Below are 26,238 nucleotides of genomic sequence, written 5' to 3'. Positions count from 1 at the left end.
GTTTAGGTTATTTCAAAGTGTGTAATGCTTCTGACTGTGACTTCTAGGCCAACCATTCCATGTGTCTTTAAAAGGTAGCAGAGGAAAAGGTTTGCAGCCTCCCCTGTAATGTAGGTCAATCAATATCTTCCAAGGAAAGAGGCAGGGCTGGTGGAAAGTCACCCAAAAGAAATGTATTCTAAAATTAGATTTCCATTTCTGAAGGTGATGAGGATTGATATGAATTAAGCACTGCAATGTGTTGAATTCAGGGATGAAAGACTTTCCCTAAAACATTCCAGACTTTTAAGAATGATTGGGCAACCATTAGGCAGGTTCAGTGATGACAGGTGGGCAGGTAGGGAAAGCCAAGCATGACTGCCCGGAGGACAAGCAAGGTTAAGACAACCAGCTGTTGCCATTTCCCAAAATTGCGTCCCCCCCCACCTTTGTTGCTTTTGAGTGTTCAAACAGTTTCACCTATATCTTATGGTAATCCTCACCACAACAGTGCAAATTGGTTCAGTTACTTTAACACCGTATCACAGATAGTAGGCTGAAGGTAAGATAGTATTATTTGTATACAGGAAATCAGATGCTATACCTCACCTTTTTAGTCTACATGCATAACACAATGAACCATAAGGCAACTAAGTTTCCTTATGGTCTGGTGAAATCCAAACCAGGGACCTTGTTCCTTATTCCTACCTAAGGCTGCAGTCCTATCCCCACTTGCCTGGGAGTAAGATCCATTGAATTCAATAGGACTTCTAAGTAGATGTGTTAAGGGTTGCACTGCTTGTCTATTAGCGACTAGCACTTCCACATTAATAATGATTGACTCATAACTATGGATTTTGTAGTTGTGCCACCAAACTGGATTCTGGAGAAGTGACAGCATCATGCAGTTGATAAAACTCAGGCAGGTTAACCCTGGCTTTTCCTCTCTAACAAGGGAGGAAGGATTTTATTGGAAACATCCTGTGCCAGGGAACTTAGCCAGATGGAAGATGGGGGATTCCTTTCCATAGTCCTGCTGATAATGGCTAATAGTGCTACTGCGATTACTTCCAAGTAAATATGCATAGTATTGAACTGTCAGACACATGCTTACCTCTTGGCCTGATCACCAAGGAAATTTTGTAACTGACTACAGTGAGGTTTTAAGTTTGCATATTGCAGAGGAGCAGGGAGAGGATATTTAACATTAGCTATAAATGTTTCAGTGTTACTGATGTCCTTGCAAAGTAAAAACAATTGCCATTTCATACATTCCATTAACCCATCCCAAAGTTTACAGCTAAAGAACAACCAACTCTTTTTAAGTAAGTCCTGAATATGCTGATAAAACATTTAACTCTGTAAGATCAAAGACCTATGCAGTATGTGAATGATTTAAAACCAAAAGTTACAGCAACTAGCTAGATTGAACCAAGGAAATAATTAACCATTTAATATTGGTATTTGTGTTAGATCTGTGCATCCACACAGAGTTGTACCATAAAATACAGTGCCATTTAATAAAACTGTTCAGAATTGTTTGGCCTATTTTAGCAGCTGGAGAGGGAAATTCTAGTATGTACAAATATTTTGTTAAAAGCTATGTATCATTTGTATTTATTTGAAACATTTTAGGCGCTTTTTCAGGGCAAAAAGCCTTCTCAATGCAGCTGATAATAGCATAAAACTGTTAAGCACACTTTCAATAATGTGCCTGTGATTATGCCTTACATACAGTACTTCAAATTATCAGAATGTACAGAATGACCAAGATCTTGTGACTGATTTAATCACAGATTTTGGATTTGGTTCCATTTCAGAGTGGTAGCTCAACAGTATATTATACATAATTCAATGAAGAAAGTAGGTTCTATTTGGCTTCTCAAGTTTGGGAAGATTTCCTTTCTGAGTAAAACCTCTTCCACCATTTAAATGATCTCACTCCAGTATAGATTGATCCATGTATTACGAGTGCTGGGGTAAAGTCCCCTTATTTTTGCAAAACTATTGCATTCATGTAAAAACAGGGGGGTAGTATTATCCTTATTTGAGGAAGAATGTTCTCTTATACAAAGAGGGAAAGGGGTTTTCGTTCACTGTAGCTATATGAGGTGGTCATGTCCCCCCTTTATTTTACTTTTAAAGCAAGAGACCTGTGCCATTCACAACGGTGTGGACTTCTCTGTGTTGGTTCTCTCAGCTTGCCCTGCTTAAAACATCTTCATAACAATGAACTACAATGTGGCATCATGGTGTTCCCTAGCCACTCTACCAAGTGTATCAGAAAATCAAATCTCCTTGAGTGACATCCAATGATGTCAGTCCACATGCACAACAGGCTTCTGCTTGTGCAATGGGTTTTTTTCTTCCTCTTAGTCCCAGGTAAGCCCCAACCCACATAATCAATCACAAGATGCAGCCCACACATCCCATTTGAATGGTAAGGCCCATCAACTTTGCCCTCTTCCTGGACATCCTCAAATATTTTATTGCGGATGCCGGGGGGGGGGTGTTGAAGTGACTTCGGCCCTCAGGAGTTGGCTTCCCAAAGGGAATTCCCATTGAATCTGCTAATATAACATTGGATATTGCACCATCTCTTTTAAATCTCAAACCAAGTGTGTTTGCATGAGCATGTACATTTAGCAAATGGGACAAGATTCCCTTCTACGCGGCCATTTCACACAATATTTTTTTTAGGTTTATACACATGATTTGCACATGCATATTAAACATGCAAAATATACCATGGCAAACCTGCATCATGTGGATACATTCATCAAGGAGTGGATGCTAGCTGTGACTTCTAACAACATGTATACAGTGGTACCTTGGTTTACAAACTTAATCCTTTCCGGAAGTCCGTTCTTAAACCAAAGCTTTCTTAAACCAAGGCGTGCTTTCCCATAGCAGCAGGGAACTCAATTTATATATGGATCACACTCAACAGGAAGCGAAACATGTTCTTATTCCAAGGCAAAATTCACAAACCAAAACACCTACTTCCGGGTTTGCAGCGTTCTTAATCCAAGTTGTTCATAAACTAAGCTGTTCTTAAACCAAGGTACCACTGTACATGGAATAAACATGAGCTTGCTGCCACCTATGCTAAGCAGCCCACAGTCTGATTCTTTGCTTAGCACTCCTTCTCTGGGATGCATAGGATCAGACTTAAGGGTGCCTGTGCAGCACAATTGCTGGCATTACCATCCACAACTACAGAACTGGCAGAGCAGGTGTCTTCTTCCTTCTTTATCTAACATTTCCTCCAGTCCCTACCTGCACCATAACTGTTTTTACTGGTAACAGGTGTTGGTTTTTTTAAAGCGACTGAAGCAGCATACTGCTTTTTTTAAGGAATCACATGTGTCGAAATCAATGAGGCTTTATGCATACATGACTGCAGTTTGTTTCTGTTACTTTTTTATTAGGGAAACACGTTAGATATTGGTTTATTAGCTGAGATGTGGAATTGAATTTCTGAGTTTTAATGGTTTATTTTGCTGCAGTGTTTGTTTTCTTTTAAATTGTTCAAACTAGTTTTGTATGATGGTGTTGATGGGTTGTGAAATGTTTTACACTTCAATTTTAAATGATTTTTATTGGCATTAGATTTTGTAGCTTTATGTTTTCATTGTATGTAAGTTGCCTTGGGGGTAGGTTTTTGATTTTTACTCCAAAAGCCTGCATGGAAACATAAGTAAATATATATTTTAAAACCTGTTCTTCACCGCTCTTCTTGAACACCTTGCACGATCCTAAAGGCACATAGTAACTTGAGAATTAAACACCTGCTAAACAAACAGTGTAGCATGTGCTCAATTTCTGAATAAAAAGTTAAGTGGCTCACCTTAGATTTCCATGAATAGGTTATGCTGGTTCAGGTTCATTGGAATGACTTTCAAAGAATACCTTTTCCATTCTTTACCAATTCACGCAGGAAGAAGACTCAAGGCTACTGTAGCATTCCACAGAATTTACTTTTCCCTCATACGGTTTATATGAAAAGCAATTATGTTTACTTGGCCCTCTGCTCTTTTTACCCTACATTGGCTTTGCCCTCTATTACTTCAGGACAAAGGAGCTTTTGTCTGGCTGAATTTATTTAGCAACTGTAACTGTTCAAGTATGTTCTGACTGCCAAGAGAATACAAGGCCATTGATATCAGGAGAAAGCATTTCTCTTTTCAAGCAAATACCTAAGGCTGTTAAGAACTTTTATAGCAGCTGCATCTGTATTTTATTTTATTTTACCAGTTAGGGAGGGGCTTATTTGATGATTATTATCTAACAATCATGGCCAAACCTGTGAACAATATTAATTTCCTCATCACCATAAAAGGGATGAAGGGGATACCAGGACATTTTTCTGCTTACCATTTTGCTCTCACAAAAAAGACTGTCTCCTCCTCCTTCTCCTTCTTGAACTAACACTTCTTAAGCCTGGTTGTGTTGCAGGCCAGTGCTCTGGTTTGCTAGTTTTTTGCAGATTACATTGTGGTTTTCCAGTGGGAAACTGCTTCAAACATACGCATGGACTCTAAAGAGTGGCATCTGGACTAACACTGCTGTTTTCAGGGTTTGAAAATAATCTGGTGGAAATGTGTACCTTATTTAAGCACGATTAAACATTTAATGAAATGTTCCTGGTCACTGCTAGGTCAGCTTCAATTAGTGTGCAGTTGAATGCATTGTAGATTTGTGAGGGGTAAACTACAGTTCCCAGGATTCAGCGGGGAGCCACGTGCTTTAAACATATGATCAGGGTGTGCTTCTGTATGATCTCTAATACTATGGTCACACCCACACCATACATTTTAAGCAAATTTCTGGAGGGGCTTGTTTAGCCGGATTGGAAACTTCTGACCCATAGAGCTACTTTTGGACATGACACTGCCTGTTGCCTCCTGCCCTTTGGGTTCTGTTGGGAAATAGCCCCCCTCTCCCCGTTCACTTGGGGCAGTTGCTGAAGGAGGATTTGCATTGCAGGATCCTGATCTGAGTTAAGGGGGGGGGGGAGAAGGAAGGAGGGAAAGCATTGGGAGCAGGGCCAGATTTGAGGCCCCAAGCTACTGAAGGTAATGGGGCCCTTTATGTGTCCAGTTGTCCTTTCTCAGCAACCAATTGTTGTTGTTTTTTGTGTTGAATATATGCCATATGGTAATTTATCGACCTAATAGGTATCTAAAGCCATTTGCACATGTTGCCATGCAACCAGTCCATGCAGAATGTAGGCACCCAATATATAGAAATAAGCAAACCAGTGATATTTTAGGGAGCAAGCTAGCAGGTGGGGCCCATTGCTTACATTGTAGGAGCCTATACAACACAAACCACTGTTGCTGTATGCAGGTTTTATTTTGTTTTTTATCTTATATTTTGGAAATGTACATCCAGTTTTTTCCCTTTACATTTTTTGGGGGCCCCCAAGAGAGTGGGGCCCTAAGCTATAGCTTGTTTAACTTATATGCAAATCTGGCACTGATGGGGTGTGTGTGTTAAGGCAGAACCATCTTTCCACCACTCACTGTCACACACAGATAATCTCCAGGTGAGGTGAGTGGAATCACCCTTCCATATGTACTTTTCACTTGTTACAGTTTTTTAAAAGCATATATGCTTTATGCCAGTCAAAAGCTTGGGTAGCAGCTTTTAAACTGATCCACTGCAAACTGCAACTACCTAGAAAACAGCAGGGAACCAGCAACAAACCCCGATTCCGAACTCAGCCACACAGGACAGCCGGCTCCGATGGCGCAACTTCGAGGGAAAGTTGGAAAGCGCTGCAAGAAAGGCCAACTTTCCAGCCATCCTTCTTTGCCTTCCGTTAACTTCTACCTGTTGCGCCGCTTTTCCAATCAAGCCCCACTGGACCCGGTCATGCTCTCTCCTGCTTGCTCCGTTGTCGAGTGTGCAAGAGGAGGACCGAGGGACCCGCAGAGCCCTGGGGTGGCCGCCAAGAGCTGCAGCGAGGCTCGCGTCCCTCGCCCGGTGGCCGGGAGGCGGCGGCTCTGAGGCGCCCTCCGCTTCTCGGCTGGAGCAGGAGGAGAGGGGCGGAACTACCGCCAGCCAGAGCCCAAACTTTCCCCGGCATGTGTCCTTGGGCGAGGCACGCGCCCAGCGGCAGGAGCGCGGAGAGGAGGAGAGCCGCGCGCTCGCCCGGGACCCTGGCGGCAGCATGAGCCCGTGGCGCTGCGCAGCGGCCCAGGAGAGGCGGCCCGGGAAGGGCTGCGTGCTGCGCCTCTGCCTGCTCTCCGCCACCCTCCTCCTCTGCCTGCTGCAGCTGGGGCTCCGCCGCTCCTGGGACGCCGCCCAGCCCGTCAAGGAGGCGCGCAAGCCGCCTCTCCCGCCGCCGCCGCCGGGCGCTCGCAGAGCTGAAAAGGCGAGCGAGGCGACCAGCAGGCGGCAGGTGACCTACGTGAGGAGCGGCCGCCGCAGGGGCCCAGCCGAGCCCACCTGTTGCCTCCAGGGGGCGCCCCCGAGCGACGCCCGCAAGAAGGTAAGAATGGCCGCCTCCGTGTGGTCGGTGGTTCACCCTTCAGTTGGGTGGTAGTGCTGCTTGAGACGTGGCTCGGTTCAGGCCTGGTGGGCGTGAGGAGGTAATCGTATGGAGGAGAATCCCAGAATCATGCAAGGGATCCGGTGGGTCATCTAGTCCAACCCCTTGCAATGCGGTGCATTGAGGCCCTGAGGTTGCCAGGACATATGTTAAATTATGAGGTGGCCTTGGGTTGTCTGCTAGTTCTGCTGAGAGTCGCAAAAGGAATGGTTTCTTTTCTTTCTCTCTTGGCTGTTTATGTATCCTACATTTAAAGCACATCCAGCCTCCAAGAATTGTAGGCGCTGTGGTTTGCCCAGCAGAACTACGATTCCCAGCACTATTAAACTGCTCTTCCCAAGATTATTGGGGGGGTGGTGGTGGTGTGTGAGCTTTATTCAGGTGGTCTGTGGCATGTTTTTGATTTGTGGTTGAATATGGGATTTTTGTTTTTATGCTGCTTTTTTATATTGTATTTTGTTTTATTACAGTTTTAATTCTATGTAATTCAGATTGTAGTACAATAAAATACAATATATGTATGAAATAAATCAATGGTGAGGCATGCACTGAGATTGAGGTGGTAAAGCTGTCACCAAACTGTAAAGTGAGGGGCCCTGTGCAGCTGTCAAATCTGAAAAAGTGACCTTGGAAATATTCTACAGAAATCTGGAGCATCCACAGGATGTGTATTCTGGAATAAAAGGCATCCCTTGACAATGAATATCATAAGGCAACCATAAGTCATGAGTGCTAGACTGGTACATTTATTTAATCTCAGCCTAGCAAATCTATTTCCATTATGGCAGGTAGCCCCATATGCTGATAAAATTGCCTTCAAAAATAAGGTTAAGGTTGATTTGGGAATTTGAAGTTGTTCGTAAACTTGGGGCCCAGACAGGGTTTGAAGCAGTTGAGCCAAAGAGATCATGAGGAGTAAATTAGTTTTTATGATGAGGGACTCAAAATGCTGTCCTCATCTGGAACAATAACAACCTGAAGCAATACAAGCTCTGTAATGAGGACAGAGTTCAAATGTGATCAAAGAATATTGGGCTTTGAGACTCTGCAGTAAGATTGCAGTCTGAAGCAACCTAAACTTTGAAGTAAACCACTTGAAATCAGTGGGATTTGAGTAAACATGATTTAAGGTCAGGCTGTTCAGATATCAACTGGTGTCTCAGATCTAAATAGCCATGTACTTCAGGGAAATGTCATTTTCAGATCTGCATTATGTCCGGTCCTCTCTATATGAGTGCCCTTCATCAATTAGAAATAATTCTTGGTGGCAGTAATTTCCCTCTTTAAAGTGTATCAGATGTCCCCAGATGTACTTCAGAGAAGAAAAGCTGTTGCCTGTCCTTCATTTCAGATATCTTATTGTAGCTCATTTCCTACATTTTATCTGGATAATGTGTGTGTGTGTGTGTGTGTGTGTGTGTACATACATACGTACGTACGTGAATGGTAAGCTGCATTGTGTTAAGGCAGGACAAATACTTTATGAATAATTCAGCGGTTCTTTCTGTCTCTCTGCCTCTGCTTTTCTGCTTTTTACTTACATTTCAGGGATGCTTTTGTTTGTTTTTAGGAACATAGGATAGGTTAGACCAGTGTTTCTCAAACACTACGCTGGGATTCACCATTGGACCTTGTACCACTTTCAGGTGGGCCTCAGTGCCACAGACTGCCCAGTGGCACCCTAGCTATGCTATTTCTAAGTGATTCCCACCATAGCCTTGGATGGCTGCTACAAAAAGCTCCAGTACCCGGACAGTCTTTGTATTTGTGGTCAACCTTGGATGGAAGACATCACCCATTATTAGAGCAGCAAGCAAAGTCTAAAATCAAGGAAGTCAGACCCTAAGCCCTTTACCAGATGTGACCACAGGCCCAAAAAGAATTGTAGCATTTGCAAAACAGGGGAACAGTTTGAGCAGTACATGCATGCTGCAACTCTCCCCCCTTCCCAGGTGTAACCCCACTAAAATCACCCCATGCCTCAATTAGGCTTGAAAAAAACTCATTCTATTACCCTTGGAAGAAGCCATCTTTAGCTAATTTCATCAGGGGGGTGAGACCCTGTGAGCATCAGAGGCGGCTTCTGTGGGCAGCTGTGTGCCCTCAGGTACCACATTGGTGATCCATGCTCTTACAATGCAGTCCTAGACATGTCTATTCAAAAGTGAGCCCCATTGAGTTCAATAGGACTTGCTTCCTTGGATTGCTTTGTAAATGTAAAAGTTATTCTACCCCCACTTCTCCTCCAGCAGTTAAAATGGATTACAGAGAAATTTAAAATACTGATAAGGATCGTACTCTCAGATGTTTGAAATGATGTTCTTAATATAATCCTTAAATAACCACAGGGTTTAGATGAATTGTTGGGGGAAAATTTGCTTTGCTTTGTTTTATTTTTGATAAAGACTATCAGGAAATAGCGGTATTCTTCTATGAGTAAACATTGTGATGAAGGTTTTTGGCATGCTCATCAGGGACTTCCTGCTAGGAGCCACAGGTAAAGAGAAAAAAATGCACAGGGGCTATGCTGAAAAGATTTTGAAATATGCAAGGATCTTGATTGCAGGTTATCTCCATAACTGCAAGCAATTATAATCATATTAATCATATGGATTTTTTCTTCTTAAAATAACACATTGAGAGTTAAATGGCTTCTGTCTTCATCTTCAGGCTGTTTTTATGTAAAGTTATAACTGCTAAGTACATTTATCTGATTTTTAAAAAGCTGAATGTATGGAAAACACCAATAAAAAACAAAAGGATTGTCCTTTGCAGTCCAACCATGTGACAGATCTGGTAAACACCAGAGCCACCAATATAATTCTTCAGCATGTTTGCCAAGAAACCAGATGTTTCTACACTTTCTGGTTTATAAAAAACATATTCTCCCACTTGGCATTCACAGTCCATCACAGCCATCTAAAGAATAACTAGTGGAGAGAAATGATGTGTTATGATTTGCAAAATGAAAGCACGAAGCCCTCTTTATAGCCTGATAGCGTAGCCAAGATAAAACTGTCAAGTATGGCTCAAAATACCACAATGGGAAATAAATGTATGATGACGATTTTAAACAATACCAACAAAAATCAGGTTTTTTATTTTCTTAAATGCACATATTTGTCCTTCATGGCTGCTAGCAATTATGAAGCCTACATATTACTCATTGCCTTAACTGCAGCTAAGAAAATAGAATGGAAGTTTACGTTTTAATATTTATTTATGCATTCATTAAATGTTTATCCTGTGCCTTTAGCTCATCCATGCTCATTATAAAAGACTAAAAACGGTGCAATCATACATTTTTAATTAAAAAAAATCAACAAAAATAAGATTAAAATAGCAGGTATAACATAATAAATACAATGCAACACATAAGCATTTCCTCAGTGGCTTATTTAATAGGTTTTAAAATGAAAGTTTAAGAGAATAAAAAGGTATTTTGCCTGGCACTGGAATGGTAGCAGTTTATGCAGGTGAGCTTCCCTGGGGAGACATTCCAAGGCTGAGTACCTTGGAATAGTTCTTTGGCCACATCTGCACTATGCATTTAAAGCACTGCTATAGCATTTTAACAGCCATGACTTCCCCTGAAGCATCCTGTAGTTTTAAGAGTTCTTAGACCACTAGTCTACTTACAGTTTAGATTGTTAGCAATCCATCTTCTTTCCTAAGGAACTCTGGGAACTGTAGGTCTGTGAGGGGAATAGGGGGTTCCTAACAACTCTCAGTGCCCTTAAAAGATCACAGTTCCCAGGATTCTTTGGGGGAAGCCATGACTGTTACAATGGTATAATAGTGCTTTAAATGTATGTTGAAGACGTGGCCTACTTCATTCACCACCTGCCTTTCCTCAAAAGGGGGCAGGCCCAGCCCAAGACATTGTGGTCTGAGAGAAAGGGCAATAAGGGACCCCCCCACACACACATTCCAACTTCTCTCTGTACTGGCAGTCAGATTTTGCTTCAACAATGGGACAGTGTCCACTACTGCATCTGAGGGCAGCAGCCTAGTTTAGAGGGCAGAAGGCTGTGGGAGAATGAATAGGAGGCTCAAGAGGAGCAGCTGGGAAGGCTGCTGCCACACTGCTTCTACCACCTGAATCAGATGTGCTACTCTGCCTAATGTTAGGGTCGGCCCTGGCGGGGGGGGGGGCACCAGGAAAAGTCATACGATGACTTTAGGGACTGGGTGAACTAGTGTGGACAAAGATGAGCTAATATGTACTTGGGCTTTAAACAATGTAGGTGTTTAAAGTTAGGTAACCATCTGCACTTCCAATTAAGCTCAGAAATGGACTGGAAGTCAGTGGAGCTGGGTAAATACAGCAACCCAGTGACTATTTCAAACTAGCTCCCATCCTTTAAAAGGATGTGCACCAGTCCAAATTGCCCCAAAAGGAAAGGTTTGAGACAGGCTGATAATTGGGACATCTTTCAAGGTCTTCCCCAGCTTCTCCACCCCTCCTCCTCAATATAGTGCTGTATTGATATAGTGCCTCTCCCACTTCCCCTCTTGAGCTGCTAAAGACAAAGCCTCGGAAATGCATCTTTTTTATACCCCCTGTTTTGAGGTTCCAGAATCAGGGAAGATAAAGTTTCCTGCCAGAATTGGTTCTCTGCCCTTTGTCACAGGGAGTCAAAGAGAAAGTTGGGAACTGACTATTACAGGCACACCATTACAAGGTTTTGTCTTATGTTTCTGGGAAAGAAACATTTCTTGAATGTTTAAAAATTGAAATCTTGCATTCTCTTTGACTTTCATCCAGATTTATTTTCCTTAATAAAGGGAATTTGTAGCCTTTGGCAAAAAACACACACACTGAAATCTTTAGGACACTTAACAATAACATTATTATGTTACAATAAAAATGCTATTGCATCATCTTAGAAACTAGGAAATGCCACACTGAAACAGATGGACTGAAGAAATTATATCTGACTGTGCCTGGACTGGAAGCTTCAAAGGAAAAACTAAAACTAATTATAATCATTAGCATTCCTTCCAAGGGCTTATGTATATGATCTGATATACCAGACCTTTCAGAAGTGATTGATTCAGAGTAGTTATTCTGCATCAACATTCCTTGTTTACTCAGGCAGGGAATCTCAAGTGTTGCACATATTCTTTTATCTTCGCTCAATATCTTGGATTGCTTTTAGTGTGCTACTGACAGAGAATTTTGAACTCCTCCATCTCTTCATATCTGAATTAACCACCCTACTAGGTTTTCAAAATCTCAGCTGAGAGGAGCCTCATTATACTGCTTCTCATTTTGTTGTTTTGGTCATCTTTAGTCTCTGATTATCCCATGCACGTACAAACAAAACCCAGACTTCGGATACGATCCTAATCATGTTTGCTTGGAAGTGAGGATCACGCTGCAAAAATAGCAGATACTGTCAGTACTGTTTTAAGGACATTTAGCACTTGGAGACATAGCCCTTGACTCCTTTGTTTATAATTTCGTGAACATATAGCAACAGCATTCCTGGTTGCTGAAATAATGACATAAAAGGCATCCTGAATTGAATACATCAATGTCACATGAGGTGTGCTGCTGCTCTGTTGCTCTCTCAGCTGTGGCAGTGCTGTCACTTGCCAGAACTGGAATGGCTGGGGAAGCACTGGGTTGACAGTTGTGGGTGCAGATGTGCATATACCTGCTGTCACTGCCAGCCTGATCCTTCCCCTGCTGTGGCTGCCACCCTGCCCTGCCCTATCTTGGTCATGGTGACGGTGGCACAGCAGTGGCATCCCACCTCATGCACTGTGAATGGATGAGATGTGGGGCATGCTCTGGGAAAAGTTAAACCCACAACTATGGGGCTTAAGTGCAACTAGCTTTCTTAGAATTGGTCCTATAGCATTCCTTAGGAATACTCTGGGTGCAAAGGGCTTATAAGGGAGTTTGTGCTCTCAGTGCAAAGAAAGGGGAACATTTTCGCACACAGGGATTTTATATAAACTCTTGGTTATCTTCTCCTGTGATCAAACCCATTTTGCCTGGGAGATTAATAGCATTACAGCACTAGGTCTTGTGACTTCAAGCCATTGGCATCTGCATGGATAACTAAGGAAGACTTCAGGGAGTTCTTGTTCAAATATTGTCAGTCTGAAAGAGCAGACTGAGAGAGATTATTGTGTTTGCAATAAAAGGATGCCCTTTCATTGACAGTTGTTTTCAACAGCAAATAATCAGGTCCCAGGAGCACCAGCGCAACCTGGTACAAAATCAGGGGGGAGGGGAGCAGAGAAAGAATGAAAGAGAAGATATAGAAGCTCTGGAATTATTTTCGTAGTAACTGTGCAAGGAAAAGCTACTGATCTTTTAATTATATTTTAAAGCCTTTTCATTTGCAGCTAATAGACCAGAAAATACTGATTATAAAATGGTTCCTGGCAGTGATGTCTCTTGCAAGCTTACTAGGTTAATGATCACACAGCACAGCCATGATCCTTGCATGCTTACCTTAGCTTTTAAAAAATTAGTCTTGCTTCATACATTTTTGAGCAGCAGCTGGGGAATCCTATCTTTCAAGGGTGGGGGAAACTCATAGCGTGACATGCTGTAATTATAATCACCTAGCAAAATCTCATCAAATTCGATGAATTGCAGGGTGATGGGCGATGAACAGAGAGCTCCGTCTTCCTTTCTCCCAATGAGGTTCAAATTCTTTTCATCCCTTCCTGTTCCCCATTCTCTAGCTCTGCCCCCCACATCCCGGGAGTGGTTATTCTGCCCCAGCTCCTATTTCGAGGGAGGCAGACAGTTCTTACCAGCAAGCTGGTAAGAGGGTATTGCCTTGTTCTTCATTTCCTGCTAGCACTTTAGTCACAACAGCTAACGAGCAGGATCTGTTGGATCAACTTCCTAGCATTGCTTTTTTTAAGTGCGGGTGGATACTCTAAAATACACAGTTGGGCAATGCCATCTGTCACTAACTAGGGGCAACATTTCTAGTTCTATCGAACTCTTCATCAGGCAAGATACTACACCAAGGTAGGAGGTAGTGAGGATAAGGGATGCTGGAGACCTCTGACAGAAACTGGAGAGGAAAATGCTGATGTCCACTTATTTGTCCAGTGTCCAGAATGGAAATCAACCCAGCAAATATGATCAGTTGTTGCTGCTTTCAGTCTTCAGATGATACATAATGGATGACTCCCCTTTCCCCAAGTTCATTTGTGTTTCCTTTGTATTGTATTGAAGTGAATGGCCTGTGCATTGAAATGAATGATGGGGCATAGCATAATAATACTGTGATTAATAACATAATTAGTTATGTAATTAATTATGTAAAATTACACTACAGTGGACACTACGACAATAATGGAGTTTTTGTCAGAAGCTGAACTGCATCAGAACAGAAGCACTGTACATTATGAACATGGGTCAGAATGGAAATCAATACCTTCTTGCATCCCTAGCAGGGATGTGGGGCGAGGAGGGGAATTAAAAAGCAAAAAAGTATAAAAATTATTCTGGATGTTACGAGCTTTTAGACTCGGTTCCAAAATTGTACACTTGAAAAAATCTCTGCTCGTTGTTACATATACAGTGGTACCTTGGGTTACATACGCTTCAGGTTACAGACTCCGCTAACCCAGAAATAGTACCTTAGGTTAAGAACTTTGCTTCAGGATGAGAACAGAAATTGTGCTCCGGCGGTGCAGCGGCAGCAGGAGGCCCCATTAGCTAAAGTGGTGCTTCAGGTTAAGAACAGTTTCAGGTTAAGAACAGACCTCCAGAACAAATTAAGTACTTAACCCGAGGTACCACTGTACCAAGTTACACACCATTTTTGAGAACACAAAACTCAGTTACTCCCGTTACTCAGCTCCCTCAACACATCACAAGTTGATACACACAGGGCCTAATTAGGCACAGAGCAGAAACAAAGAGAAGCACAGCAATCTGTATTTTAGCAAAGCTGATGATATATTCTGTGTGGCACTAGGTGAGAGTGTTGAGTGATGCCAAACTGACTTAAGAAGGTATTTTCCGAGGCACCTAAAAATGTTGCTATGTTGGTGTATAAGAAAAAACAACAACCTGCAAAATCTACAGCTGGGCAGTGTAATGGGGGGGGGAGGCTGGGGGCTGGGAGAGCTTGCTTATGCACTTCCTTGCACAATTTCCTTGTGAGTAGGTCAGCCATGCCCTGAAACTATATGGTAATTGCTGCCACTTTTCATCAACACTTACAGCCTCCAGACAGGAGGGAGTTCTAGAGTGCTTAAAGAAATACTAAAACCCGGGACTATGAAGTAGCATTTAGTTTCCATGACCCTCTCCAGGGTGCAAGATCTGTCTCAGTTTACAAGGAGCAATAGGGCTAGTATCCATCTGCCTTTCCCTCTTGCGGATACAGTGCGACCAGCTCTTCTCTCCATTGAAATCCCATTATTTCACCCCAGGAGCATAGGTTTCAGTGGCTAGACATAAGAGAGATTACCTGAATCCTAGAGTTTGGCTGAAATGCACTTCAGACCCCAGCAGCCAAATGCTATGAAGTTTAATTAAGAATAATAAGAATGGATAGAGCAGGCTATTGGAAAATAAAGGGACCCCCTAGCTAAAATTTATGCTGACCTAGCTACATATAGGCTTCTGGTTTCCTCATGAGTAACACAGTGTAGATCGTCTGTTGCAGGGTTTTCTGATTGGGAACTAATCTTGATTGAAAAATTGCATATATGTGTAATATATTATTGGAAAAACATATGTGAATGCATATAAATACTGAATAGTATAATGGCTATTAAATGCATGCAGAGACACACCCATGTATTTATAAAATATAACCTACAGTCTTCCTAGTGGGCTGAAACATAAAGCAGATAATAAATGGAGTGATGGAGTGATTGCAATTTGTTAGAATGTAAGTAGTTTATCATTTCTAGAAAACATATCCATGTTCCTTTAGGATCTTTGTAACTTATTGATGCAGCTTGAAGTTATTTATGCTAGTCAGCCTTCTTTTGAGAGAATAAAGTAAAGGCGACATGCCGGCCTTCTTAAGGAGCCAGATAATTTATTAGTGTAATAGAATTCTGTATACAAATATGCTGAAGGCCATGCATACCAGTGGAATGAAAGCTATAATTTGGAATCTACTGTTGTGGTAATAACTCAGCAGCATTTAGAGCAGAGGCAGCTGAGCTGTTTCCAGCCTCATTTACAGGAGCTAGCAGCAAACTTAGTTGAACAAGTGGGACCTGCAACAAAGTCTTGCCGTTTTGGAGTCCTCCTCTAGCCAACCACACCCTCTTCCAGGCCACTCCATTCTATTCCATTCTGGTTTTATATTCCCCCTCCCCCCAAAAAGTCATTCAGCATTCTGTGGTCACAAAAACGTTAAGTAGCTCAGTTGGTAGAGCATGACACTCCTAATCTCAGGGTTGTGGGTTTGAGCCCCACATTGAGGGGTTGGACTCGATCATCCATGATTCCTTCCAAGTCTACGATTCTAAGACTCTAAGCATGCTAAGTCCTTACTGGACCTTATTGGGGTCATCCTGTCCTCTGGAAAAATCCTAACTTCTGGTTGGAGAGCAGTGGGGCTGACCAGAGCAGTGGGGGCCACCATTTTTTGATTTTGTTGTTGGGCTGGCAACAAGTGGGTACAAGAAAGAAATCCAGATCTGACTCCTCTCTGTTAAACCAGTTTGGGATCCACTGGACCCTTGGCTGGGCCATTTGTTCTGCCTCTCTCCCTCATCCCTCCCTGTTTGAGGACATTACATTGGATACTGCTGGCACTGGCAACAGCTTACAGTGTTGGTGGGTGCAGCAAAGCCCCCTGCAGTGTTGGATCCTCTGCCACATCAGTGCAGGTTAGGATTGCTCTGCCCATTGGCCTTTGGTCTGATCCAACAGGGTCTTCTTATGTTATAAGTAACTACTGGAAATGTTAATTTACTGATCTTTTATATCCTGGTAATCCTACACCTGAAAATAGTTAATATTGCTTGAAGATACAGCCATTAACACTCAGGTGGTAGGAAAGGTATTTGCGTGCAACAATAATGTATAATAAAAATAAAAACCCTTGTTGCTTAAAGGCTTAAGGTTGTTGTTTTTAATTTTTTTAAAAAAAAATTAGGGGAATTCGTTCTGCTCAGCAGATTTTTGCTTGTAAAAGACTACAGGATATTTTTTATTTTTCTTCCTTTAGGCATAGTAATGCTATTTAGTGCTTTTAATGAAAAATTTTAAATGAAGGTGTGGTTCTTTTAAAGTAGTCAGAAGCAAGTGAAGCACAGTGTATCTTGTTTCAGACTTATTAGCCAACACGTAGCTAGTTCTTCTTAAAAAACAAAACCTGCAGTTGCACTGCTATGCTCACTTTCTTGAGAGTAACTTTCATTTAACCTGTTGTGATTTAAAGCCAAATAAACCTGTATAGAATTGGACCAAGAGGATGGGGATGAGCATAGCTCAGTGGTAGAATATATTGTGTTATAAGTTTGGGGGTTGGATCCAGCAAGTGTTAAAATATAAGGCAGGATAGCTTCCTGAGTTGAGAGAATATCCTAGGTTATTAAGGCAACAAAGGAAGTGGCTTGGCACAGACATCAAATGGGTGGGCCTCCCTCCCTTAGCTCATGGTTAGTTAGAGGGATGAAGAGTTTAGAATTGCAGTGATGGGGGCCAGAAGTGAAGCAGCAAGTTGGAGAGAGAGTGAGAGTAATGTTTGAAAGCAATATTTGATTTCAGTTTGGGTTATGGTAGAAGCAAGATCCTTTTCGGGTGCTGTGAACCGCTCCATCATATGCTCAGGTTGTACATGTGTGTAAATAAACCATATATCATGAAGACACCACAGTCTCCACTGTGCCTCATTCCCAAAGGAAACATGGACCTTGGGTGAGCGCCTGGAACCCCTGGAATCTCACACGGCTCAGAGATCGGGGTGGCATGCAACAATACTTTGCCTGCAAAAGGTCCCAAGTTCAATATTTAGTGTCTCCCATTAGGTTGCAAAAGACCTGCCTGAAACGCTGGAGAGTCACTGCCAATCAGAGTTGACAATATTGAGCTAGATGGACCAAAAGTCTGACTTGGTATAAGGTAATTTCCTGTATTCCTGTGATGCTCCTTTTTGCTGTACTGTATGTATTACAGGACATTTCTTTTTAACTAGACAGATTCTAATTGCTCCCTCTCATAGTGCACTCAGTCAAGGCCCTATCAATCTGGAAGTAAAATGTGGGCACCTTAAAGAAGGTGCTGGTTTTCAAGCATTTTGGTGACCCTGCACCCCACCGGGGAAATAGAGATGTAATTTTGTAAAGGAAAAGGAGTGATACCCTCCCAACAGCCCACGAGTATGCCCTGTGTTTTCCAGGGACGTCTGATGAAAAAGCAAAACAGAAAAGATGGAAGATGTAGGTGAAAGAATTAGCTGCCTTGAGCTCCATACAGTTCATAGTATGCTGAAGAAGGGTGTGACTTCCTCTGTGGAACTCTGGAACCAAACGCTTAAAAGGGTGGGGAGATACTGCAACATTTTGCTGCAAGCCCTGCTTGTGATTTGAGATTTAAAATTACATTTAACCTTTTTCTTGCAAATGCTATTTCTCTGTCAAATTCAAAACCCGTTTGTTTTATACCTGTGTATAAAGAGAATAAAAATACACCCCAACATACAACCCGCCTTTTAGAATATGCATGACTTTTTTTTTTGATTAACTGGATTTCTGTGTTCAGAGACCAGATGTTCATTGTCAGCTGGATCCACTCAAAAGGGTCTTTAATTTCAGAGCCTAGAGGAGATTTCCAAATTTCCAATTTCTACCTTTCCAGTACCCTGGTGGGCCTCCAGATTTTAAAAGCTGTGGTTATGCTTTCAAGCACTTGAAACTAAGAGTATATTTCTAAGTATGGTGTATAAATAATAAGCCATTAGTGGTAGTGTGCTCTCCAGAGTCCTGAAAGCCTCCAAAGTAAAACTAAAAATCTGGAAATCGACTGGAAGACCTGCTTTTGGGGGTTAGAGATCACAATCTCCCAAGCACTTGATTTTACTGATTAATAATTAAAAGCATCTGGTTCATTTGGATGAGCATCCCATTTCGAGCTTATCGTCTGGGAAATGGCCTGTTTGAAGTCAAGCACCACTTACTCTTTACAGACCAATGTTTGTCTAGGGTTAGACAGACTTAAAGTTGGCTAGTTTAGCTTGCTTAGTGATCTGGATTTATTGGAATGCTCTGCTGTAGGTGGGAGATCAAAAATAGTATAGCTGGCCTGTCAACAGTGATGGGCAAGGATGGTTTTGGCAACTTGGACATTAAGTGGGAAAGGAGTTGCTAAGTTTCAATCAGGCTATCTCTTTAAGAGCCCCATGGCAAGAAGAGAGGAGGCAGCCATAGTTTCTTCCACTTCACTTGACCATTCCATTTCTTTGCTCTCACCCCTTTGCATGCAGCTCGTGTGAGTGATCAGCACCAAATCCAAAATCAGCTGATGTGTGGAAGTGTCTGTGGCCAAGAAAAGCCCTGGCTGCATCCACTCTTGCTGCTGAAGAGTTGTTAGAGAGAGAGAGAGGTGTGCTCTCCTATTTGCATTTTGATCCTTCTCTGTCCTGCATTGCAGATATTACTGGTTCTTCCCCTTGCTGCTTTCCTCCTGTGAGCATGAGAAACTTCAAAGAACATGTGCAAAAACATAGAATCATAGTTGGAAGGGATCCTGAGGGTCATCTAGTCCAACCCCCTGCATTGCAGGAATCCTGCTCACAGCTGTCCCGAGGTGGGCTTAAAACACTAACTTTCTGGTTAACAGGCAGACACACTGACCCATTGCTCCACAGAGGCATGCAACATGTTATATTGCAATATAACATGGCTGTATAAATGTTAAAACTGCATCTCAGCCACAGGTTTAGAATTTGCATTCTAAACCAACAATTCAGCCAGTCTTGTATATGAAACTTTCTCCTAGGGAGGGAATTATATTTGTAGCCCTTTGGCTGCTACTGTCCCACTCCCAGCATCCCTGAGAGATCTAACCATTCTGATCAGTAACGTCATTACTATAGCTAAATCTGGAGAGTGAGTTTTCGAGCCCCAGGATTCCCTAAAGTCCCTTGGTAGGCTGGACTGTGGCAAGCTATGGTCACCAACATTAAGCAAAGGCCTCCCGATGGTCTCCTGGCAGCAGTCTTTCCAGCAGACTACAGCAATGGGACAGCTGGGAAGCAAGGTCCACAGTTTCTCCTTTCCCTGAACAGTTTTTATTTGAACTGGTCTTCAGAAGAGCTTTATAACTTTAAGAACTGGTGCCTGAGTTTGCTTGTTTTCCTTCTCCCTCCTCTTTTTCCTTTGCGTTGTGCCTTTTAGGTTGTAAGCCCGGGGGTAATGACAGTCTTGTTTATAACTGATATTATATAAGCTACCCCGGGAGCTTTTTTGGCTGAAGAGTTGGGTAAAAATAGTTTAACGAAATCACAGGGGTTGGTGCTGCACATTTCCCATCCTCTGTTGTGCTGATAGACACTTTGATGCTTCAACATGTACAGTCACTGGTATCTAGGCAACAGCCCCACCTCAGACCATGATGTTTCTGACTTGATCCCTGGAGTCCCTGACTCTTTCCTCTAAATTTAGATTTAGAGGCTAAGCTCCTTGGGGCAGGGACCTATCTTTTTACGTCTGTAAAGCATCCTGTATATTGACAACGAAATAAATGATTGATTAAGTAATATTTGACTGTTTCCTCTGGCCCATCATTTATTTAAAAAATCATTTATTGCTCTTACACTTGTTAATATTCCCTCTCTCAAAGGCTCAGGGTGGATAATAACTCTTAGTGCATTTCATAATGAAACACTGGTGTACAATATATTAAAATAATAAAAAAGAGCCTGCACTTAAAAGACCTTTCCCTCTACTAATCCCCTACCACTAGATTATTGTCTGAATAAAAAAGACATTGCATTACTTCCTGGGGATTTCGACTCAGATAATTTGTGCACTTGTCATTATTATGCTTTTTAATATTGTGCTTCAGAATTAATTGCTTTTAATTATTAAAAACTTAAGCTCACATGAGAAATGCAGTAAAAGTGGAGCAAGACACTTTTGCTCAATTCAGGGAAGATGATCTGCACAGGGCAGGCCTTGTTGGATCAGGAACCATATGCAACAATCAGAGGTTCATGATCTGTGTGTTCCGTGCATCCAATTACGGATGTTGTCTTTCTGCACAGCATTGCTTTCAATGGTGCACATTTGAATGTGTATCAGGTGGGGTTTCTAGAACGTACAAAGACTGGTAACACGGGCATTCCAAAGTGATACTTATCTTTACTAAGGCACAGCAATCTTAGGAGTGCCCCTCATTTTTATCGGTTTTTTACAGCTCTGAAGTGTGCTTTGCTTTTGACATTTGGCCTGGGAAGACTTGACGTCTCCCCTCCTGGCTTCCCTTAGCACACAAGCTAGTTTACAAATGCGGCTGCTATTGAGCTCTCAGTGGGTAGCTGCACTGGGTAGCTAATTTTTGGCACAAGGCCTTTGTGGGTCAGCTTCAAGTTTTGAGATAACACGCTCTATTATTGTAGGGCTGTGGGATGGATTCCACATGTGGTCAGACTGCTAAACGGCATGAAATCGAATACTGATGGAGAGTGAGAGCATTATTTAACGAACTGATACAAAGAAGGCATTGTACGCGTACACAATGCTGATGCTGTCAAGGAAAGCCTTAAAAAGGCTCTCTCAGGGAAATGCCTTTGAAGTCTAAAAATAGAGGGGGGAACCTACTACTGACTCTTTGCAAGCCCTTCCTCCTCCAAGCTTTCCACTTAACTGTGTGGGAGTTTGACTCTCGGGCAATTACCTGCTGCTTCAGAGGAAGCCATCTCTGCTTCCAGCAAACACCCTGTGACATTCAGCCAACAAACTCTCAACCTTTTAGGAGAAGACTTTGTAGCTATAACTATGTTTCTCTCCAGTAATGCTGCATTACAAATTATTTAAACTCCAGTTCTTGACATGTTCATGTTCAGTAAGGCAATCTGTATTTCAGTGGTCGACTGTGTACAGATTAGCAGCCTAAAATGTGGTGAAATAGTTTTCCCCTGCTGTGTTTCAAATTGCATGTGCACATTGCTGTACACACCGGGGGGGGATGTCTTCACTTGATATGCATTGCCCCTTTGGTTTCCTCATGCCTGCAGGACCCCCCCCCCTCTCCCGTTCCTGTTCACAAAGCTGTCATCTTCTGTCTCAAGCGTAGCACATCTCGACTTAACTGCAAAGTGATTGTGGCTTATATGTTCAAATCAGATGAAAGCTGGTTTGGTAGGAAATGCATCAAACAACACTGTTTCCCAAGGAACTGCAGGTTCAGTATGAATCGTGGCTGACCTCATGTGAACACAACTTCAAACACCAGCAGCAGGAGAGCACTGGAGCCAAGAGTACACAGGAATGTGTGCATAGCCGCAGAGCTCTTTTAAAATTGCCATCACTTTAACTTTACCTACAGAGGCTGCAGAGTAGCTATAAGAATGCCACCTTTTGAGTAGCTAAGCACAAATTGTTGGTGCAGCCAGTATAAATGTAAAACAATCACTGGTGTTTGCAGTGTGGAGTGAGGCAGTTCAGTTGCAGAAATGTGGTGGGCTTCTTTGCAAAATTAGTTTTCCTCCCTCAGCAATTCATTAGCTTGCTTCAGTCACAGATGTTAGTAGAGCAAATCATGAACATGGAGAAAATAGCCTCTGGGGTCTGTTTCCTATCCTTTTTACTGCAGGTAAATTATTTGCATTGCATTATCAATGAATTTACATTCAGGATACAATATGTATTAAGAATTAATAGTTCTCAATCTCAAGCCACAAGAGACTTATCACTGGCTGTGTACACACGCGGCAGCTTAAAATGGATTCGATGCGTCTCATTTGTGCATGTTTTTTGCATAGTCAAGATGATCTTCTCATCTTAAGTGGCAGACTGCAATTCCCACCCCCGTGCTTTAGTTCAGATTTTCTCAATTTGTGGATAATGCAGAAAGGGGGGGGGAATCCCAACCTAAACGTGCATGCTACCTGACTGTGGACATTCTAAAATGTATTGTTTTAGTGGATTTTTTTAAAATTAAAAATTAATTTCTATACAACTCTTCATCCAAGGCTCACGGAGCAGTTTGCAATATAAAAACAAACATAACATAGTAACAAGTAAAGCATGTAAAACGTGTAAACCATGGCTTCATTTGTCACCTGCACCCAGCAAGCACCCCCTTCTCCTAGTTTAAAAGGCCATTGATTGTTTCATTAGCCAAAGGCCTGGGAGAAGAGGAATATTTTGCCTTGCGCCACATATGTGGTGATGTTTTGCTGGTTGCAACGACCATCTAGTAACACACTTTCTACTTCTGTTGACGATCTGCTCCGTGGGTTGCTGGTGGGATTGGTCAACGTACATGTGCTGTTGTTTTGAAAAGCTGTTTTTGTGCAAGTCTGGTACAGTGGTACCCCTGGTTACAAACACCTCGGGTTACAAACACTTAGGGTTACAGACTCCGCTAACCTGGAAGTAGTACCTCGGGTTAAGAACTTTACCTCACTCAGGCTGAGAACAGAAATCACATGGTGGCAGCGGGAGGCCCCATTAGCTAAATTGGTACCTCAGGTTAGGAACGGACTTCCAGAACAAATTAAGTTCGTAACCAGGGGTACCACTGTATATCATAAAGCTTGTATCTCAGAAATAATGGGGAAGAATGACTGCCTTCACAGGTAAACGAATACCTGTGTGTTTGCCCACAATGGACTTCAAGTTTCCAGAATTCAGGAAGGGTAGGGAAATATAAATTGAGGAGGAGGAAGTGACAATGCACCCCATCAGGCACAGCCCACTAGGATGGCTGAGAAACATTGAGATAGAGTTCAGTTGAAAGCTCTCATGTGTGGACAAATATGTACAAAAGCGCATGGGGAATGGAACTGTGTGATCCATGTACACACATTAAACATGTGTACATAACAGTTTGAGCCACTCATACTCAAATAGTCAAGTTTGGTTTCCTGAATCTGGAAGATAAATGCTGGAGATCCAACTGGGTTAAACGAAGTGTGGAGGAAAGATCTGAATATATGGATTGAACAGACATCCTGGAATGGCTTATGTAGTAGGAAAAATAGCAATTTTCTCAGTAAATCAAATGTTAGAGACGTTTTGTGTTTCCATGACTCACATATTTATTGCTAGTCCTTGACTTGTGATGGTTATGTTAATCTTGGCTGTAATGCTGAAGAGCAATTAGAGAATTAATTAGCTGGATTTCTGTTTTTCACACTTATAAAATGGGCATGTAAGGATAAAGATTGTGTCTTTCTTTTTGTCCATCTGCCTTGTAAGCAGAAGACATGTTGGCACACACAGGGAAGTGGATATGTTTTGGATTATAGTCGCTGGCTGACATTGAGCAGTGCTGCCAGCAAATAAAATGACTCCAAGTGGGGGACACAATCAGTCAGATTTAGCAACATAGGATCATGGAATATTGGCTGAGCAATTCACTTGAAAAAAAATTGAGGCACAGAAAGAAACCAAAGAAAATATATGTTAAAAAAATATTGTCAGGAAAGTGATCGTGATTCTGGCACACATTGCCCATTGAAGTAATGTGAAAATAGTCTTTTAAAACAAGCAGACACTCCCCCCCCCCCCAGCAGGTGCTAAATATTTCTCTCTGGTCATGGAATATTGCTGGTTCTTAATGTTTTCGTTTCTTTTCTTCACGTACAAACGCCTCTTCTTAAGCATTTGGTTCTGACCTGAGGCAAACCCATGGCTCCCCAGGTGGTAGAACATCTGCTTTGCATACAGAAGGTCCCATGTATAATCCTCAGCATTTCCAGATAGGACTGGGAAAAGATTCCCTGCCTGAAACACAGGAAAACCAGTGCCACTGCAGAGATCAGGCTGAAAGATCTCTAACCCTGAGAGCTGTCCTTGTGGCACATGGAGCAAGAGAGCTATGCTCTGCTACCAGCCATTGTCTCTGGTCCAAGACCTCTGGTGCCTTGCAGCATGGGTATGGCTGGTGTAGATGTCATTTCCTTCACAATGATGTTATTTCCATGTGGTCCATTCACTGCCACGGACATCTGGATTAGCTTGCTACATACGGTAGATCAGAGAATTTAGACTATAGCAACCTGAGAGCAACTGGTGTGAGAATTACCTACATGACACAGATGATCTATATGGTGAGTGGTACTTCACATTATAGCATGTAGGGTGCTGTTCGTGGCAGTCTCCTTGTGGGGCAAACTGACCAAGATCCAAAGTTCTCTGGAACTAGTTCCATGAGCTCAAGGGGGAGGGTAAGACTTGTTGTTCGTAATCAGCATTCCCCATGCCAAAATGCAAGCTGCTTTCCAAACTGAGTGGACTTTCAAAATACAGTTTTTGCAATATGACATGTGGGTCAGGCAATCCAGAGGTGGGGGAATCAAAAAAACACAAATATTGGGATAGCACAAGTCTCTTGTGTGAGCCCAAGCATGGGAATATAAGAAGAGTTCTGCTGGATCAGACCATGTCCAGCATTCTTTTCTAACAGTAGCAAAACAGAAGCCTGTGGGAAGCCCACTGTCAGGACATGAAGACAATAGCATTTTCCTGCTTGTGATTTCTAGCAGCTGGTGTTCAGAGCAGCTCTTTGTACCTAAACCATAATATACAGGGCTGGCTGCCCACGACTTAACTCTCATCCATGCTATTGCTATAGGAAAGAAGGATAGTACACTGTCACCTGCTCTCGGGCAAGCGGACACATCGGTGCCAGCCATAATAAAGTATATGGGTGTAAAAGTCGAGTTTGGAGAACAACATTATGGCCATCAATTGAAGTGAACCATTAGGGAGTAACAGCAGGCTCACACCCTCTGAATTCACATGTAGAAAGCAGCCTTACATCCTGTCAAAGGTTTTGTCCACGTAGCCCAGTGTGGAATGACTGGGAGTGGCATGGTTCTCTGCCCTTGAGGGTAAAGCAACCCCCCCTTTAAACAAGGAGTATCAATGACAAGGCAGAGCCCACCAGCTGATATCCAAAGATCCTTGTAGTCTGTCATTCCAGTGATATAATAGCTACTTGTAAACTTGGCCTTTGAATGCTTTATTATTGCAGTGTTGCCATTTCAGAAGGACACATGAGACGATTTTAATTGCAGATTATTTAAAGGGCGCATATGCTGAAAGAGAAAGTGGTCTCCAGGGGAACATCAACATAGATTACTGTCTAATTAGGCCAAAGAAAACACTTAAAAAAACCAACCTGACCTTTGCATGTTTCTAGATATTAAACAGATTCTCAAAAACATATAACTATCTCATGGAAGAGAACATCTTCCATGAAAAGAAACATCTTCCATGCAAGAAAAGTTTGCATGTTGGATAATTATTATTTTTTCTACAGCTGTTATAGCACTGCTTAAAACACAGATGGAAATAATAAAGATGGACATCTAGTGACTAAAAATGCATTGATGTATAATCAGGGTAGAGAGAAAGCCTCTAATCTAATTTTGTGGATTTCCTCCCCTACTTGATGAAAAGTACCTTAAAAATTTTAAAATGGTGGGCACCTCTGAACACATAATTCTGTTTCTCTTCATTCTTCTTCTTTGATCTCACATTCTTAGGCCCAATTTGTTCACTCTACTTTTTTT

At 42.2% G+C, this 26,238-nt stretch overlaps 1 protein-coding gene across 5 annotated transcripts in view; it reads left to right on the top strand.

Annotated features, from left to right (window-relative positions):
* The first annotated feature begins 5,466 nt into the window (after positions 1–5,466).
* Positions 5,467–26,238, top strand: part of METTL24 (methyltransferase like 24) — a 73,002-nt gene continuing 52,230 nt past the window's right edge. The window contains exon 1 of one of the 5 annotated variants that reach the window (XM_083608639.1): positions 5,467–6,478. In XM_083608639.1, the coding sequence (XP_083464765.1) occupies positions 6,158–6,478 (321 nt within the window). In that variant the 5' untranslated portion in view covers positions 5,467–6,157. The other 4 variants (XM_083608637.1, XM_083608638.1, XM_083608641.1 and 1 more) reach the window with 4 other exon arrangements.

Source organism: Podarcis filfolensis (genome assembly GCF_964270895.1).
Source record: "Podarcis filfolensis genome assembly, chromosome: 3".
Classification (NCBI taxonomy): domain Eukaryota; kingdom Metazoa; phylum Chordata; class Lepidosauria; order Squamata; family Lacertidae; genus Podarcis; species Podarcis filfolensis.
The sequence above is the reverse complement of the archived record's forward strand: the minus strand, read 5'-3'. Positions and strand labels throughout refer to the sequence as shown.